A 17,771-nucleotide genomic window follows, 5' to 3' on the forward strand; every position below is an offset into this window, starting at 1 on the left:
AGTAGTAAGTGTGGAGGATGCGGGTGGAGGAGGAGGATAGAGGAGGGAGGAAAATGTTTTAAAAAGTAGGCGAGGATTAGTGGCATTGTTGATTTTCAGACGGTAATACGTCTGCTTTGCAGAAGTAACCTCAGCTGAGAAAGAGGACAGAAGAGTTTGGTATGTTAAGAGATGTGCAGGATTTTTAGTTTTCCGCCAAATTCTCTCCGCAGCCCGAAGTTTTGAGCGATGCTCACGGAGAGCATCCGAGAGCCAGGGTGCAGGAGGACTGGCACGGGCTGGCCTGGATGCAAGAGGACATAATCGGTCTAGACATGATGCTAGTGTGGAGCAGAGTGTATTAGTGGCACTGTTTGAATCAAGTGCAGTGAGTTTGCGAGATGGAGGAAGAGAGTCTGAAACAATGGTGGATAGTCTATTGGGTGAGAGAGATCGTAGGTTTCTGCGAAAGGTAACCAGTGTTGGAGTGTGTGGCGGCTCAGGAGTAATGTGGATGTTGAGAGACAGAAGGAAATGATCAGATATTTGTAGTGGAGTTACTATTGTTTGATCAGTGAAGCAGTGTTGTGTGTAAATAAGGTCTAGCTGATTACCTGATTTGTGGGTAGCAGAAGTAGGTGCTCTTTTTAGGTCAAAAGAGGCAAGCAAAGTCTGAAAGTCTGCAGCTTGCGGTTTGTCAACGTAAATGTTGAAGTCACCTAGCACCAATAAGGGAGTGGCAAAATTAGAAAAAGATGAGAGAAGAACATCCAGTTCATCTAGGAAGTGACCTAATTTACCTGGTGGGCGGTAGATGACAACCACATTTATGTAGAAGGGGTAGATAATGGTGACTGCATGGAATTCAAAGGAGCTGATTGTTGGCAGGGACGGTATCAGAGTAAATTTCCATTCTTTGGAAATTAGTAGTCCAGTCCCTTTACCACTTACCACATCTGCAGAGACAGGACAATCAACACCAACTGCAACCACGTCTTTTTTAAAAGGAGACTTTTAAAAAAACATTTTACTATTTTCACTAAAAGCTCTCGGGTAAAAAAATGTTCCTTATGAACATATTTTTGTCACGCGTTAACAGACTACTGTAATCTACACTAAGTACAGCTGCACTCTCATAGCCGGATATTAAAAACCAAACCTTCCTTTATTTACCTTCCTTCCATTAACGCAACACTGATGACAACAATGTCTCTAAACAATTCTTCTTCCACTTGTTTTAATTACAGTTGGCAACACAACGTAGCGTCTTCCTGATGATGAACATTGTAACAGGTAAAAACAGTCTTCAAAGCTATCATGCATAATAATGAAGTTATACCTCATTAACAATAGAGCACACTGATTCGTTCGAACCAAGTCTATCTCTTGAAATAATGATGAAAGCTCGAAAAACACAAGTACAGATAGACATTCAGACTGGAATACACACAAGGATCTAATCGCTGTGACATAGCTTCTAAATTCCTTTTCAAACCGGATGAATAAATAAAGAAAAGAAAAAAAATCACTAATTGTGTTTTTAGCAGCGTGGGACACATATATGACTGTCAACATCTCAAATAAAAAAGTGTTTCGGTGTTTCATGACCCTTTAAATGTAGAAAAAATTAATCATTTTGGAAAAAGTAATAACTTTCCAGATGTACTGTACATTCATAAATAACCAGGAATGACCAAAAATACTACAAATCTGGACATACTGCTTAAAATACAAAGGGGAAATTATCTGACCTATGTTACTAACTCATACATTTTGTATAATATTAATTCTTTATGCTGGCCCTTATGTATTCATGGGAATTAACCATTTCTAAAATCTAAAACATTCTTTAATTGTAATCCCAGAGAAGTTTTTATCAATTATATTTATTATCAATATAGGTTCTGTTTAACCTTAAAATGTTCAATGTTATATATGTATATATATATATATATATATATATATATATATATATATATATATATATATATATATATATACATATATAACATTGAACATTTTAAGGTTAAACAGAACCTATATTGATAATATATATATATATATATATATATATATATATATATATATATATATATATATATATATATATATATATATATATATATATGGTACTAAAGTGTAAACAGGGATGATTTTTAAGTTTCTATTAGAGTTATCGGGAATTTTATTTAATTTTTTTTTTACTGAGTTACATCACAAGGGTCAGAGAGAGTGTACAGTTTGAACAGAAATCACTGAGGCCCAAATGCATTTTTTTTTCTCCGTCTTCCAAACGTGCTGGCAGGAGCCATGGCTCGTGAATCCATTCGTCACTTGTTTTTCCTGGCCTGCTACTTGGACGTCTGTGGTTTTGCCTTTCTTTACTTCTTGAGGTTTCTATAACAGTGAAAACTCATGGCAAAGACGATGTATTTCTAGGATTATCAGATAGGATCGGACATTCTTAGATGATAAATGAAAAGCCGGAATAAAAAAGAACCGTCCCACACACGTTGAAAGTAAATCCTTCATCTTTGTTCTTCATTAAATGCCAGCGTGATTTAATACTGTCTCAGTAAGTTCCTGTTTTGAATGCTTTGAGCAAGAAACTGGCCCTAACGCAGAGAAAAGGTATTGCTATAAATCACGAGGTCGTTTTAGTACTTGTGATGTAACACTGCCCCCTTTCTGTTACATGATATAAAACTCAATATTTATTTGGAAACACAAAAGTCCCATAGACCAGGGGTTCCCAAACCTTTCAGCCCGCAACCCCAAAAATAACAGTGTCAGTGACTCACCCCCTTTTTTTTTTCTAGAAGGTGGTTATAAATCTCCAAAAGTTGCACACAACAATAGGCATACTTATAAACATGAGCATATTAACAACACAAAACTGCAACAATCTAATAACCATTTTTTTTAATTCATTCATTCATTCATTTAATCATTTTCTGTCCATCTTAGTCCCTTTATTTATCTGGGGTCACCACAGCAGAATGAACCGCCAACTTATCCAGCGTAAGTTTTGCGCAGTGGATGCCCTTCCAGCTGCAACCCATTACTGGGAAACATCTATACATTTTTATTCTCACACACACACACACACACACACACACACACACACACACACACACACACACACACACACACACACACACACACACACACACACACACACACACACACACACACACACACACACAGTGGTCAATTTTAGCACACCTAAATCACCTATACCACACATCTTTGGACTTTTGGAGTACATGCAAACTCCACAAAGAAATGTAATTTAACTTTCTTCAGTGGGTTATAAATAAAATATGGTAATTCTAATAGTTTAATAAAAGTTATTTGAGTTATGGAAATGACCAAGCGACCCCTTGTCATTGTTCCGCGACGCTTCCAGGGGGTCCTGACCACGTGGGAACAACTGCTGTAGACTATTGATTGCTTTTAAATCTCAATAATATTATTGCAGTTAACTCAGTTACTGTGACTATATAGCACAGTGTTGCTTTTTAAATGGTAGAGCTGTGTATTTATTTATGAATATGTATTCAAGACAAAAGAAATTGTTTTATTTCAAACAAAATTCATATCCAACATCTATTCATACATCTAATGTAACCACAGTATTAAAATAGATTGCTAACATTATGAAATAATATAATGATAACATTATTATAACTATAAAAGTCATGCTATGCATGTGCAATAGCACATGTTCTAAGTATTTTTGTTTCTGATATAGTGTCAAAATATCTGCCTAAAGTTTGGACTGGCTGAACTGAAGTGAAGTCAAGTTGTTGTAGAATTTGTTATAATGTGTACTGTTATATACCCACTTTAATATATAGAACTTTTGGTTAGTACTTGAGATCTTACTTCTATTTGAGTTATCTCAGAGACATTGACCTTATTTTCTAAATAACCTGAAAACTAGTAATAAACTATATAAATTCCACAAATCTTTATATAGGATTTTGTCAAAATAAAACTGATTGAACCATTATAGTCAGTCAGTCTGTTTGTTTTCATTTCTTTGACAATATCATAATACATTTTGGTTAACTCATGAAATCATTTTACAAATAAAGTATGCTACATATTTACATACTACACTGTTTTACTTACTACTAACAAATAAAACAAAACAAACAAAGATCTTATCTTGGAATATCAATGTGAAACAAAAAACAAAGCATAAAATAAAGTGATGATGTGCCACTTTGGAATATACTATTCTACTTTTTTTTTTTTTAATGAAATGCTGAGAACAGTCTATACGTTAAAGCACTGAAACATGTTCTTGAATGAATGTCTTTTTAAGAATTTTACAAAACTATATCTAGATGCATAGTACTTTCACTACTTAAAATATATCCAAAGGGAAGACAAAAGCAAAAAATACTATACTATATGTCTCTGCTTGCAGAGATTTCATTTTAGACTGAAGTGGTATATTATTACCCGGTGATTACAGAAATTCTCAAGATATGAACCTCAAGCCTTCACTACTGTAGCTCTCATTTGAGCTCCACCATACATCTGTGCCATAAAAAAAGAAAAAAACTATTGAGCTTCAAAGAGTTTGAGGGATCAAGGTATGTGAGCCTTTTCAATCGTTTAAGGCTTTTTTCCCATTCCCCAATGTTCTTTTGGGTCCTTGGGTATTTGTGGGACCCTAAAAGGTCCTCCGGCTTGCCCTCTTGAGCATACAATAAAGTGTTTTATGCTTCTTCATGACCTCTCTGGGCTACTTTGGATTGTAATGAGTTCCTTAATGATTGGAGCTGCATTTTAGAGATCCTCAAGAAAGACCAGATTTGAGCATCTGGTCATGCATTCTTTCCAGGATGCGGTGAATGCTGGCAAAACTAGGCCGGTCAGTGGGGTGACCGCTCCAACACAAACGCATGAGGTTATACAGCTCCTGTGGACAGTTTTCTGGGCAGGAAAGAACATTTCCATCCCTTACGTAGTAGATGACTTCTTCATGGGCCATGCCGTAGTAAGGCTGCATGCCATATGAGAAGATTTCCCATAATACCACACCATAAGCCCAAACATCTGACTCGCTGGTGTAACGATTGTAAAAGATAGATTCTGGTGGCATCCAGCGAATCGGGATGGCATCATTTTCACTGGCTTTGTAGTAATCAGCTGCATAGATATTGCGTGAGAGACCAAAATCTGCAATTTTCACAACCAAGTTTTCTGCTACCAAACAGTTTCTAGTAGCAAGGTCACGGTGGACAAATTTGCGCTCCGATAAGTACGCCATTCCTGCTGCCACCTGTTTGGAAATGGAGAGCTGCTCCTGGCAGCTGAGGGGTGGGTAACGCTCAGGTTCTGACACGAGACTGCTGGAAGTCAAGGTATCCCGACTTAGACTGGGCTGCTGGGTTGCACAGCGCCGTCGCAGGAATTCATTCAAGTCCCCATACGCCATGTATTCAAACATGAGACACATGGGCTTCCCCACTGCACAGACACCTGCATGACAGATACACAAACAATTGGCTTAGTCACACTGTCGATACCAAACCAAAAATACACTTCTGTTATTCTAACACTTAATGAGGCATTGAGTCTGGTTCCGGAATACCAGAAAGGGGACTGATGCGGGGTTACACATTGGGTCAACACTGAAATGGATGAGTCAAGCTATTTTAAGGCTTTTCTTTTTGATTGCGGTACCCTTGAGGAAAGGACATACATGTAATATGAAGCAGATGTGGTTCATTTTAGGAAAGTCCTCAAGCAGATTTTTGCTTTCTTTGAAAGCAAGCAGTTGTGATACATTACCCAGGAGACGGACAATGTTGGGGTGATCAAACTCAGACATGAGTGCAGCTTCTCGTTGAAAGTCATTCTGCATATCAGTTGAAGCTTCCTCTTTCAACATCTTTACTGCCACCATGGTGAAGGGCTCCGTTGGCAAAAGACCTGGGGCTCTAAAGGAAAGCAAGCATATTAGGAACTAGTAGCAACAGCTTACTTGAATCAGAGTAAAACAGTTTTAGTTCATATTTGCTGATCTTCCTTAAAATATATGTACAATGCAAACTTGTAACTCCAATAATTTGAGAAACGTCTATAATAATGTAGTAGGCAGAATAGTCTGAGCCAAAGTACTCAAGAACACACAAGCCTGCAAAACTGGGTTGTCAGTATATACAATATTCACTGTAATGGTAAACACTTTGCTTTGTGCAGTAATAGGCCAACCTTTAGTGATCTCAAACCAGACATCCCTAAACACATTGTAACAAATTGTCTTAAAGCCTTTTAAAATATTTTAAATAGTGATGCCAAGCTATGGAAACAGAACCACAATGGCAGAAATTCAAGAACCAACTTAGAATTCCATTAAGATTGCACTTCCTGTGCTTAAGGCTCCTGTGTGTTCCTGGAGAAGTAAACACTTTTCTAATGGGCGTCTATAAATAACTTCTGCTGCAGTGCTTTGCTCACACGATAGAGTCTACAGGGAAGTTTCATATTGAAACACATCACATGTTTACTAGACCTATCCAAGATCCTATTTCAGGATACAGCCATATGGAGTATAGCTTTTACCCACTGATGAATTTCCCTGGGGTCACTATGTACCTGATATCATAATTACAGTATGTTGCCGTCTGGTCTATATATGTCAGCCCTTTGCATCAGTTTGGGATCAGGTTGTCTCAAATCTAGTTGGTGAGTTAGTAAAAAGTTTCTAAAAGTTTAATCATTACTCACAAAACTAGACAGAATTCAATAATTATTTGTAAAAGTTCACTTTGATGAATCCATGCTAAAAAAGACATGCAATGAAGTGTCTGTATAAATATTGACAGTGCCAAATCAGGACAGAAATTAGCACCATTTGCTTGTAATATTTGTAGCTCTCACCTCGCCTGAAACACCCTCCCAAAGGCCCCCTCTCCAATATCACGGACATATTCAATGTTGTTGCGTGGATATTCGAGACTGAGGAGCTTGGAGTTAAGCAGTAGAGGCAGTCGCTGGTACATGGGGTTGGGATGAAGTCTGTCCAACAAGAGCTCTGAGGGGAGGGTGGTCAATGTAGGTGTCTCCAGCACCCTACTGAATATGGAAGAACAACTGTTTAGTTTTGAGGTATTTAGTTAAAACTGTAATGTAACTTTCAAAGCAACCACAAGTACAATTTTTGTCCTCATGGAGGGTGTTCTACTCTTGGGGGAGCATCTAGAGAGCCCCTTTCTTGCAGAAAGAAGACAACTAAGATCTCCAGAATTACTTGGGCTTTACAAGCATGTGTTTGGGAGCAAAATTAAAGATCTCCTATAGACCATTGCCAACCCTGCTCCTGTAGGGCTATATTCCTAATTAATTAATGTCCAGTCCTCCTTAAACACGTTATCCTCTCAGGTGATTCTGAACACCCCAATTAGCTGGTTCATGAATGTTTACATAAGGTTGGAACTGAAGTAAATGCAAAAGTGTGAATAGACATCCTGTGGCGCAAATTCAGCTCTAAACTCAAAGAGCTGGGTATACCTCTGAAAGGATCTAGTGGACTGAGACACAACCGCGAACCAATATACACAGTTTTTTAGGCTTCCAAAAGCACATTAACACAGCTATTCTCTCAATAAAATCCACATTAGCCATTTAGCAATGAAGCAGAAGCCCTGCCCATGATGTGAATCCTTGTCTGTTGTGAAGTGAATTTGATGCACGAATGAAGCAAAATTTGATGTGTGTAAGAAGCAAGAAAACTCAAAATGTTTATGTATCTATTTATGCATGTGCGCGTCTGGTGTGAGCAGACTTAAGACTCCTGTTATCCTAAGCTAAACTCTATATTCTTTGATCGTTGGTTTGAGATGTTCACTAAAAATAATTGAATGGCCGTTGTGATCAAATGTTCCCTCCAATAAAGTTCTCTCACTGTCAGACAATGTCAGACATATTCCTGCAGTGTCACTTCAGCTTCAACAAGCGTCAAAACAAGAACCAATAAGAGTGTTGAATCTGATGACATGGCGTCAGAAGCATGGCAACCTCAAATTACTTCAGTAAGCTTTTTTTTTCTGGTTTTATTCTTATGGCATGTGTGAGCATAATTACACTATATTGTTTACGATATCTGTAAGGGAATTTTTCCAGAACCTGGGTTATTGAATGTGTCACGAATCAATTTCGTCAAACTCTGGATGGGTTTTCTTGCACTTGTCTGTGTTTCGCACATCTTCATTGTCATTCTGTCTGACACTCTGACAACTGCGATCTTACAGTGTGACATGAGAATAATGTTTGTGCAGTCTGACAAGCTGCAGTCATACGGTATTATTGACAATTGCACAGTTTGAGCGGGGTTTAAGGGTGTACTCTCACTAGGGATGTTACCTTAAACCATGCCGAAGCATGCTTGTGCCCCCTCCCATCTACTCTGACGGCCTGAACTCACATTGCATCCGAGTGGGAGCATACTTATGTCATAGATGATGCTACTATTCAGTTTAACAAGAAGAAAAGGCTCTGGCTCTTAACAATAGAAATTGCTTTAGTTATATTGTTTTGTATTATTTTTTTGTCATTTGGGATGGATTGACAAACAGTCAAATATTTTGCTGAACAGATCCACAACTTTTGATGCTTATAAATTACCATAAAAGTCCTCATGCTGCACATATTAGGAGGTTTGCTGAAGTTGCAGCTGTCGTGCAGCAAAGAGTTTGTTTTTAATAAACTATGACAGTTTGCGTTCCTTGAAAAGTAAGAATGTTTAATAAATCCATATGAAACAGTCCCCTAAAAGTGATGTCGCATCTTCAGTTTCGAACTGCGCTCTGGCACACCTCTTTCAACCAGGCCAGGGCTGGCCAATTCAACCATGCCTGAGCCTGATTCAGATCACTCACACTTGTCAAAGAACCCAGAAACGTGTTTGGGCACAGTTTGGATACGATAGTGTAAGTGAGCCAAAGATGGTAGCTATCCAACACAGTGGTTTCCAGACCTGGTCCCAGAGAACTCAGAACACAACTCATTTTAGATGTCTTTCTTATGCCTACTATCAAGCTGAAGAGTTTAATTGGGTGTGTTTGGTTATGAAAACACAACATATCCACAGCTGGCAGTTCTTCAGCACTTGTATTGCAAACTCTATGCTTTAGGAGACTTGTTGGCTGCCCCTGGAGAGATCAGTAATCTTCAAACCTACTTATAGAGAGCTACATACTTGCAGATTTCAGTTCCAATGCTACTCCAGCACACCTGATTGTAAGTATCTGAATCATCTCTGAACAACATGACTAGCTGATTTTAATTTAGGTTTTTGTTAAAACTTTGAAAATGAAATACAATGGTAGCCCAGAATGATAGCTCCCCAGAAGCAGAGTTGGAAATCAATTTTCTAGACTACAGTAATCTTGTATGGTCTGGTTGGATTTAGGGTTAGGACTTTGGTTGAGAATGTTGGTTTAGTGTTAATATTATTTCAACACCAACTAAAACCAGCAAAATGAACATACTATACGTAGCACAACATATCTCTTACAGCGACCCTCATGAATCTCCCCTCTTGGAATTTGAGTCTTAAAACTTTTACCATTTCAAGTCATTTTAGTAAGTGACTATACAGTCTATTATCTACCTTTTCCTCTTTTTCCACATTTTCTTTCGTCTGTGACACATAAGGATGAGTACGGTGAAGAAGGCTGCTCCAGCAAAGCCAGCAATAACAAAGATGATAACACTCATTGAGTAGGCCGTAGACACAGAAGGAGGAGGGTAGAAGTGGGCAGGTTTTGTAATCGAGGGTGCAGTCCTGATACTGATAACTAAAGAATGGAACAATAATATTAACTCAGATTATTTGGAACAAGTTTTGTAATGACATTTATCTGAATAAAGGATTAGCACTCAGTATGGATAATATATGAGACATAAATGACATACCTTCTCCACATTTAGGCACCAGACAATATTCCCAACGTACATTAGGGTTTGTAGTGTAGCACCAGGGTCTGTCACTTTCTCCGCCTGGGTTACGACAGTAGTTTTCTGCATTTCGCAACTCAGGAATCACATCTACAGAGAGTCTGTGTTGATGGGGATCCTGAATGGGATAAAAACAAGAGCAGTCAACCAAGAAAACTAAACCAGTGGTCAAGCCACATATCCTCTGTGGCTTAATTCAGTATTCCCTTCATCCCTGATATTTCCAGAATTTTCAAGTTGAAACCAATTGCATTAAAACATTCCTTGTTGTTTTTAAAGAATACCAAATAATCTCTTTTCAAAACTTTCTTTGAAAGGAAACCTCTGGATTTATGTATTTTGATCCTCTATTGTTTTTGCTGCAAAAACATTTGTATTTTGTGTACATATCGTTTGAAGGTCACTAAGCATATGCCAATCTGTAGCATTTGAATTGTTTGGGGTTGGGTTATTGTTTGAGGAAGAAAAGGAAAATAAACAGGGTGATATATTTGATTACAGCTGCAGGGGGAAATGATAACATGTTGAAATGTATGAAAAGAGAAAAAAGGTCAAATTCTCCCCGAGAGCATCTCAACAAATGCTTATATCATTTCTTAGTCAAGTCTATTGTCATTTGCTATTATTGTTGTTTTAACCTTTATTTCATGACTGATTTGAATAAAATGTTAACAAAGCATTGTTAAAGGTTAAAAAGCCTGCATGTTTAAATAACTATTTGGCTAGCAGATAGCTACAATTATTTTCTCTACTGATAGAGCATACCCACATAGCAAAATTTCTCTGGCCCAACTCTGGCCCACACAATCAGGTTTTGCTTGGTCCACATGCTGAAGTGAATTACGCTACATGCCTGGATCAAGTCTGTCCTTCAGAGAGGGGTCAAACATGGACCATATCTAGTGAAGTCTGGTCAAGTCACAGCCAAGTTGATAACTCATAACTGGGCCTGAACTAGGCCAGATAGGTTGGTGTGTCATGATTGCAATGAAATTGATAAACCCATGAAGTATTGCACTTTAGGCACACTATGGGCGTTTTTTACTTGAAGCTACCACATTGGTATTTTTTTTTTCTTTACTGAAACATTATTTTAATGTATTTTAAATGTGGGTCAAGACAGGCTAAATGTACATGGCCCACATATAATAATAATAATAATAAAAATAATAATGGGCGAGGCAGTGGCGCAGTAGGTAGTGCTGTTGCCTCACAGCAAGAAGGTCGCTGGGTTGCTGGTTGGAACCTCGCTCAGTTGGTGTTTCTGTGTGGAGTTTGCATGTTCTCCCTGCCTTCGCATGGGTTTCCTCCAGGTGCTCCGGTTTCCTCCACAGTCCAAAGGCATGTGGTACAGGTGAATTGGGTAGGCTAAATTGTCCGTAGTGTATGAGTGCGTGTGTGAATGTGTATGTGGATGTCTCCCAGAGATGGGTCGCGGCTGGAAGGGCATCCGCTGTGTAAAAACTTGCTGGATAAGTTGGCGGTTCATTCCGCTTTGGCGACCCCGGATTAATAAAGGGACTAAGCCGACAAGAAAGTGAATAAATGAATGAATGAATGAATGAATGAATGAACGAACGAATGAATGATAATAATAATAATAATAATAATAATACATTTTATTTGTAATGCGCTTTTCTTATACTCAAAGCGCTAAAGGCAAAATACTAAAACACAAGGCAAGCAAAACAGCACAACAATAAAAGATTAATAAAAAATAATTAATAGATTAATAAAAAATAATTATAAAATTAATTAATTACAAATTAATTAATAAAAGTTTTTTTAAATAATCCAGAGAGGCAGCATTCCTAATGATGGGGAGTTCATTCCAAAGCTTAGGCGCACTGAGTGAAAAAGCCCCACCCATGGTCTTGAGTTTACACCGTGGTTGATGCTAAGTAAGTCCCGATGCAGAACGAAGACTGGGGGCTGGGGTGGCGAGGGTTACCAGGTCGCAGATGTAGCTGGGTGCTAACCCATGCACTGTTTTGAAAGTTAAAATCAAGGTCTTAAAATCAATCCATGATTTAACACGAAGCCAGTGTAATTGTTGTAGCACAGGAGTAATATGGTGGCGTGATGATATGTGTGTTACAACCCATGCAGCAGAATTTTGTATATATTGTAGTCTTCTGAGAGAACTTGCAGGTAAACCCCCAAAAAGTGAATTACAGAAATCCAGACGTGATGTGATGAAGGCATGGATAAGCCTCTCTGCATCAGGTCGTGAGAGAAATGGTCTGATCCGTGCAATATTGCGGAGATGAAAGAAGGCAGTTTTTGTAAAGTGTTTGAAGTGGGAGTTAAAACTGAGCTGTGCATCAAAGAGCACCCCAAGATTACGCACCTGGGTAGAAGGAGACAGTTGAACATTATCAACCAAAAGTGTAAAATCCTTGTGCTGGCTAACCTTAGTAGGGGTGCCAATTAATAAGACCTCAGTCTTGGAACTGTTTAATTTAAGGAAGTTTAGACTCATCCAAGATTTAATTTCTAAAAGACAGGCAGATAAAACTGCAAAGCAGTGTTAAGATCGGGGTGAGCACTAACATAGATTTGAGTGTCATCAGCGTAGCAATGGTACCCCAAGCCATATTTACTCATAATCTAGCCAAGAGGCAACATATAAATACTAAACAGCAGTGGACCAAGGACAGACCCCTGAGGAACACCCTGATGCAATGGGAACGTCCGAGATTTATGAGCACCCAAACAGGCAAACTGAGGCCCCGTTTACACTAATGCGTTTCCGTTTTAAAACGCATAAGTTTTTCTATGGTTACGCCATTCGTCCACACTACACCGGAGTTTTCGAGCGCCGAAAACAGAGTGTTTTGAAAACGCTGGAGAGGCCGTTTTCATTCTAAAACGCTGCTGCTCCGTCTCAGTGTGGATGGGGGAAAACTGAGACATCTGAAAAGGGAGGCAGGGCTGCAGACATTCGCCTGATTGGGGCTTTTCCTCAATATTAAGTAGCCTACACACACAGTTCAGTGTCGCATCCTCTCCCTGTAAGTTCAGACTTCACAAGTTTGATATAGAAAACAGACCCTCAAGGACATGTCTGGTAAATCTTCACAGGGAACAGAGTACTTTATAACCTTATTTACATCATCCTGGCTACGTTGTCTCACTTTCTCAGCAATAAAATGAAACATGATTTAAGGAACTACCTATGTTTTTTTTATATTAACAACTTAACAGACAACAGAAATGCTGAATTCGAAAATACGAAACGTATCCTCTGCTTTGCTGAATGTCAGTTTTAATAAACAATAATAGCCATTATGAAAGTATAACACACAATAAGTTTATACATTATTGGAAATAAAGGCAAGCGATCAGTCAATATACAGAATGTACGAGGTTACATTAATTATTAACTTATCTTTGCACTCAGCCAAAACACGTTACCTGTGAACAAGTAATCAATTCAAAAGACCAAAGTCAGGGAATATGTGGTTAGATATAGACAACAAGATTAATTAAATATTACGTTTAGCAAATATAGTGAGATTAGATCCAGCGGGAGATGCTTGATGAGCAGTCCTACCAGCACAGCGCTTGCCCGAGAGTGTGTGTGTGGTCACATGATGTGAGTTTTCAGCGTTTTGGTGTGGACAGAGAGCTGTTCAGAAACGCTGGGTAAAACGCTAGTGTGGACGCGGATCATTTTCATTCTAAAACGCTGTTTTAAAACTAAAATGCACTAGTTTAAAGGGGGCCTGAGAGCGGTCAGCGAGATAAGAGACAAACCAGCTAAAAACTGTACCAGACAAACCAATCCACTTCCTGAGCCTGCCCAGCAGTATTATGTGACATATGGTGTCAAAAGCAGCCGTGAGATCTAATAAGACGAGAATGGCACAAGCCCCACTGTGACCACCTCTAAAACCAGACTGAAATTTCTCAAATAGAGTGTTTACATGAAGATAGTTATGGAGTTGGCTTACCACCACACGTTACAGGACTTTAGCCACAAATGGTAAATTTGAGATGGGTCAATAGTTTGACAACAGTGTAGTGTCGCTGCCAGGCTTTTTAAGAACCGGTGTTATAGCAGCCATCTTCAATGCTAGTGGAACAATCCCATCACTGAGGGATGCATTAACAATGGCAGTGATGTGGGGCTAAAAGACAGATACAGACTGCTTCAAAATAGTGGTGGGGAATGGATCAAGTGTACAGGTGGAAAAATTCTGTGACAGTACAATACGTGCAATAGAATCAGAGTCCACAGCGTTAAAAGTTGATGACTGATAAGAAACACAGAAGGAAGAAGCTCAACAGGGACAAGAGCATGATCGCAGGCAATAGAGTTGAATATGTCATAAATTTTTTTTCAGTGAAAAAATTGAGAAACTCATTACATCGCTCTATAGTGGGAGGGAGGGAGTTATGAGAGGGTCTGATCAAAATGTTAACTGTACGGAATAAAACTCTGGAATTAGAACTATTACTACTAATAGCTCTTAAGTAGAATTCCCTCTTAGCTGCTGTAAGAGCATTGTGATAATCAGTTTGATGCTGATCAAACAGAGATTTATGAAATGTGAGCCCAGTTTTAACATATTTCTGCTCCAATTGCCTGACAACATCTTTCATTTTCCGTAGATCATTTTTATACCATGGAGCTGATCTTTTAAACGTTACAACGCGACTTCTCAGGGGGGCCAAGTCACCTAACACATGTTTAAAAACAAGATTGTACCAGTCAACAGATGTCAAAGGAGATAATTCACCAGCAGACTCCCGAAGATGATCATAGTTCATTTTTTCCAAGTTATCCAAATGAAATAATCACAATCTGTGTGGAGGGTGTGATCAGATTGAAAGTGAAAAGCGTATGGTCACTGATCAATACTTCCATACCAACAAGTGAGTGAATAGTCACTCCCGTGGAACAAACCAAGTCCAATGTGTGACCATGTTTGTGTGTCAGAAAATGAATGTGCTGTGTCAGATTAAAACAGTCCAAGATGTCCATTAAGCATGCAGCATGAACACAGTCAGCATTGTCAACATGAAAGTTCATATCACCCATTAAAAGGAGAGCAGGGCAGTGAGCACTGGCGAGTGTCAACAATTCAGAAAATTCAGAGTAAAAATCTGAATTGGGTTTAGGAGGGCGATATATATTTAAAATCAGCACTTGGGATGAACCAGACACTTTAAACATCAAGCATTCAAAAGTTGGAAAGGAAGGGAAGGCTATTTCAGTAACTGACACATTGGATCAGTAAACAACTGCCAGGCCACCACCATGGCCAGTTGAACGTGGCTGCTCAAAATATGTGTAGCCAGGTAGAGCGCACATATTTAGATTAAGGTAGTCATTTGGCTGATGCCAGGTTTCACAGAGAGAGAGAAAGTCAAGCTTATTGTCCACAATTAGATCACAAATCGAGGCTGCTTTATTATTTATAGAGCGAGCACTCAATGGTGCAAACCTGATTGTATTGAGGTGGGCTCCACTGATAGCAGAAGACCTCCGAAGACGATAAGCCACAACGATCCATACGCCTTTGAGACCACACCGTACTAATTGTACCAGCTATGCAGATCTGTGAAGATTTCGGCAAGAGCTCCTGTGCGTACATCTTGGGCACCGAAGAAGTTTCAGTGAATGTAGCATGCGCAACACATCATTGGCAGGCAGCAAAGTGCTTTCAAGTTGGTAAAGTTCAATAGCAGAGTAGGTGTACATGTTAAAAACCAGGTGACCGATATAGGCCTTGACATGTACTCCAATAAAAACCAGGATAAAGGAGGTAAAAACGTAGCATAGCCGCATGCTAGCCACAAACACAGACTAGCCAGGGGGCAAAAACAGGTAGACGAATTGGCGTCTAAGGAAATAATGTTCCAATTCCGATCAAAGTTCGCGGTGCAGCCTGTTTTAGAGCCACAAGATCATAAAAAAAGAGCACCTGGTATACATGAACTGCAAAATCAACTAAATCAACATGATCTGGCAGAGAAGCGGCAGGTTGCGCCAGCGTCCTCTCCCACCAGCATCCTAGGAGTGTTTAGAATTTTTAATTTCTGGGCCAAATGCTACATTTTACATCTGGGCCATGTTTGGCCCACATGCTGTATGCCAGTGTCGGATGAATGCCTGGCATGCCAGCTTTATGCCAAATCTGGGCCAGAATTCTTTGCTACTTGGGTTGGTGACATTAGTTTAAGCAAACAGGAGACAGAACACAATGATTTACAATAGAACACTTTTAAGCACACCCTTCATTAAAATGACATACACTAAATACACATTCACAACAGAATAATGGATAATTATTTGCAACATAAACTGTGACATAACTTTGTGATTTTATGCTGACTTTTGCAGTACAAACATTTACCTGCTGGTTCCATCGCTGACATGGAATGGACGATGCTGTGACATTGTGTGTTCCTTGGTAAAACCTTCCTTTGTCATTGTAGCAGGTTGCTGTAGATATATCAATTGTAAATGATTAAATGTGTTGGGATGCTTGCATGTTGAATATTATAGTCTGACCTAGAAGAAAATTGAGTTATTCAATAAACATTAAATGTATTTTTGTTAATATTTAATATGTTTTGCATTTTCTTCAGTTTTAACAGTTTTTTTTTTGCCAAATAATGTCAATATGTGAAAGCACTAAAGCAAACATTACCATAACACAAGACCTCACTTCTTTTTTATATGTAAATTATAATGATTAGACACACCCCTTTCTGCTAATTAGCTGCTATTGTGTTTTTCAAATGTTGCTTAGCATGTGCATCTTTTATTAATAATATGCATTATTTTATATGAACTCTTTTGGGTCTTTTATAAAGTAACATGTAAGTACAAAAGAAAGCTGGAGAGTTTATGAGAGTATATATACTATGCCAGCATGAATTTGCATATTTTTAGCATGGTTTACACCTGGCTAATTTATGGTTATCACGTTTAAGATTGGAAAACATAGGGTTAGAAACAACACTTGCATTAATGTGTCTACATGAAAATGGAAAATGTGATGTACATGAAATGTGGTGTAACTGAAAATGTGGATTATGTATTATATAATATTATTATATTTTTATAGGCTATGTAGCAAATATAACAAACATTGTGATATGTTATTTAGTCATTGTGTGGAAGACAAAATAATGTATAAAACTATTTTAGGATAAGGTATAATGCATTGGTAAGTATGTATATATGTTTAATAGGTATATAGAAGATTCAGGTTTAGGTTCTAGATTATAGGCTAATATTTATGTATGAGAGTATTCTCAATCATGGACATAACAACCCTATATGTTAGAAGAGCTGAATATGCAGCACTGACATGAATATGGGGTCTGAATGATTGGAGAATGTAAAACATCCAAAGTTTTTCTTTTTTCTGTGGCCTTTTTCCTACCCCTTTCTAATTTTCAGTAGGTGGCGGTAATGCTTTTAATGAGTTAGTCGCCATAAAACAAGAAGAAGGCTAATGTATTTTGGCATTCTGATAACATATTTTCAGTATTGTTTGTACACTACTGCTAACAGAAACTAGCATGTTTCATGCTATACAACTGGTTAACATTTTAAGCATGCTTCTAACATATTTCTAGCATGTTTAACACATTGCTAGCACAAAATTGAATGTTGCTAGTATGTTTAACACTATGTATGTTTTTAATTTGATATTACCATGTTGCTAGCATGGTTGTAGCAGTAACACAATTAACATGTTAACTAGTTGATAGCATTAATTATACTTTTCCAACGTGTCTTGGGATAACATGTTTTACTATGTTGATGGTACTTGATTTTTAATGTTTTT

At 38.2% G+C, this 17,771-nt stretch overlaps 1 protein-coding gene across 3 annotated transcripts in view; it reads right to left on the minus strand.

The window, feature by feature from the left end:
• Positions 1–1,125: 1,125 nt before the first annotated feature.
• The window catches only part of musk (muscle, skeletal, receptor tyrosine kinase), a 102,235-nt gene continuing 85,589 nt past the window's right edge, over positions 1,126–17,771 (minus strand). For 2 of the 3 annotated variants that reach the window (NM_001004503.2, NM_001114892.2), the window contains 6 exon segments: positions 3,540–5,478; positions 5,791–5,939; positions 6,883–7,077; positions 9,614–9,800; positions 9,919–10,078; positions 16,326–16,414. In NM_001004503.2, the coding sequence (NP_001004503.1) occupies positions 4,793–5,478; positions 5,791–5,939; positions 6,883–7,077; positions 9,614–9,800; positions 9,919–10,078; positions 16,326–16,414 (1,466 nt within the window). In that variant the 3' untranslated portion in view covers positions 3,540–4,792. 3 annotated transcript variants of the gene reach the window in all.

This window comes from Danio rerio, chromosome 10, assembly GCF_052040795.2.
Source record: "Danio rerio strain M-AB ecotype USA chromosome 10, GRCz13ab, whole genome shotgun sequence".
In the NCBI taxonomy this organism is placed as follows: domain Eukaryota; kingdom Metazoa; phylum Chordata; class Actinopteri; order Cypriniformes; family Danionidae; genus Danio; species Danio rerio.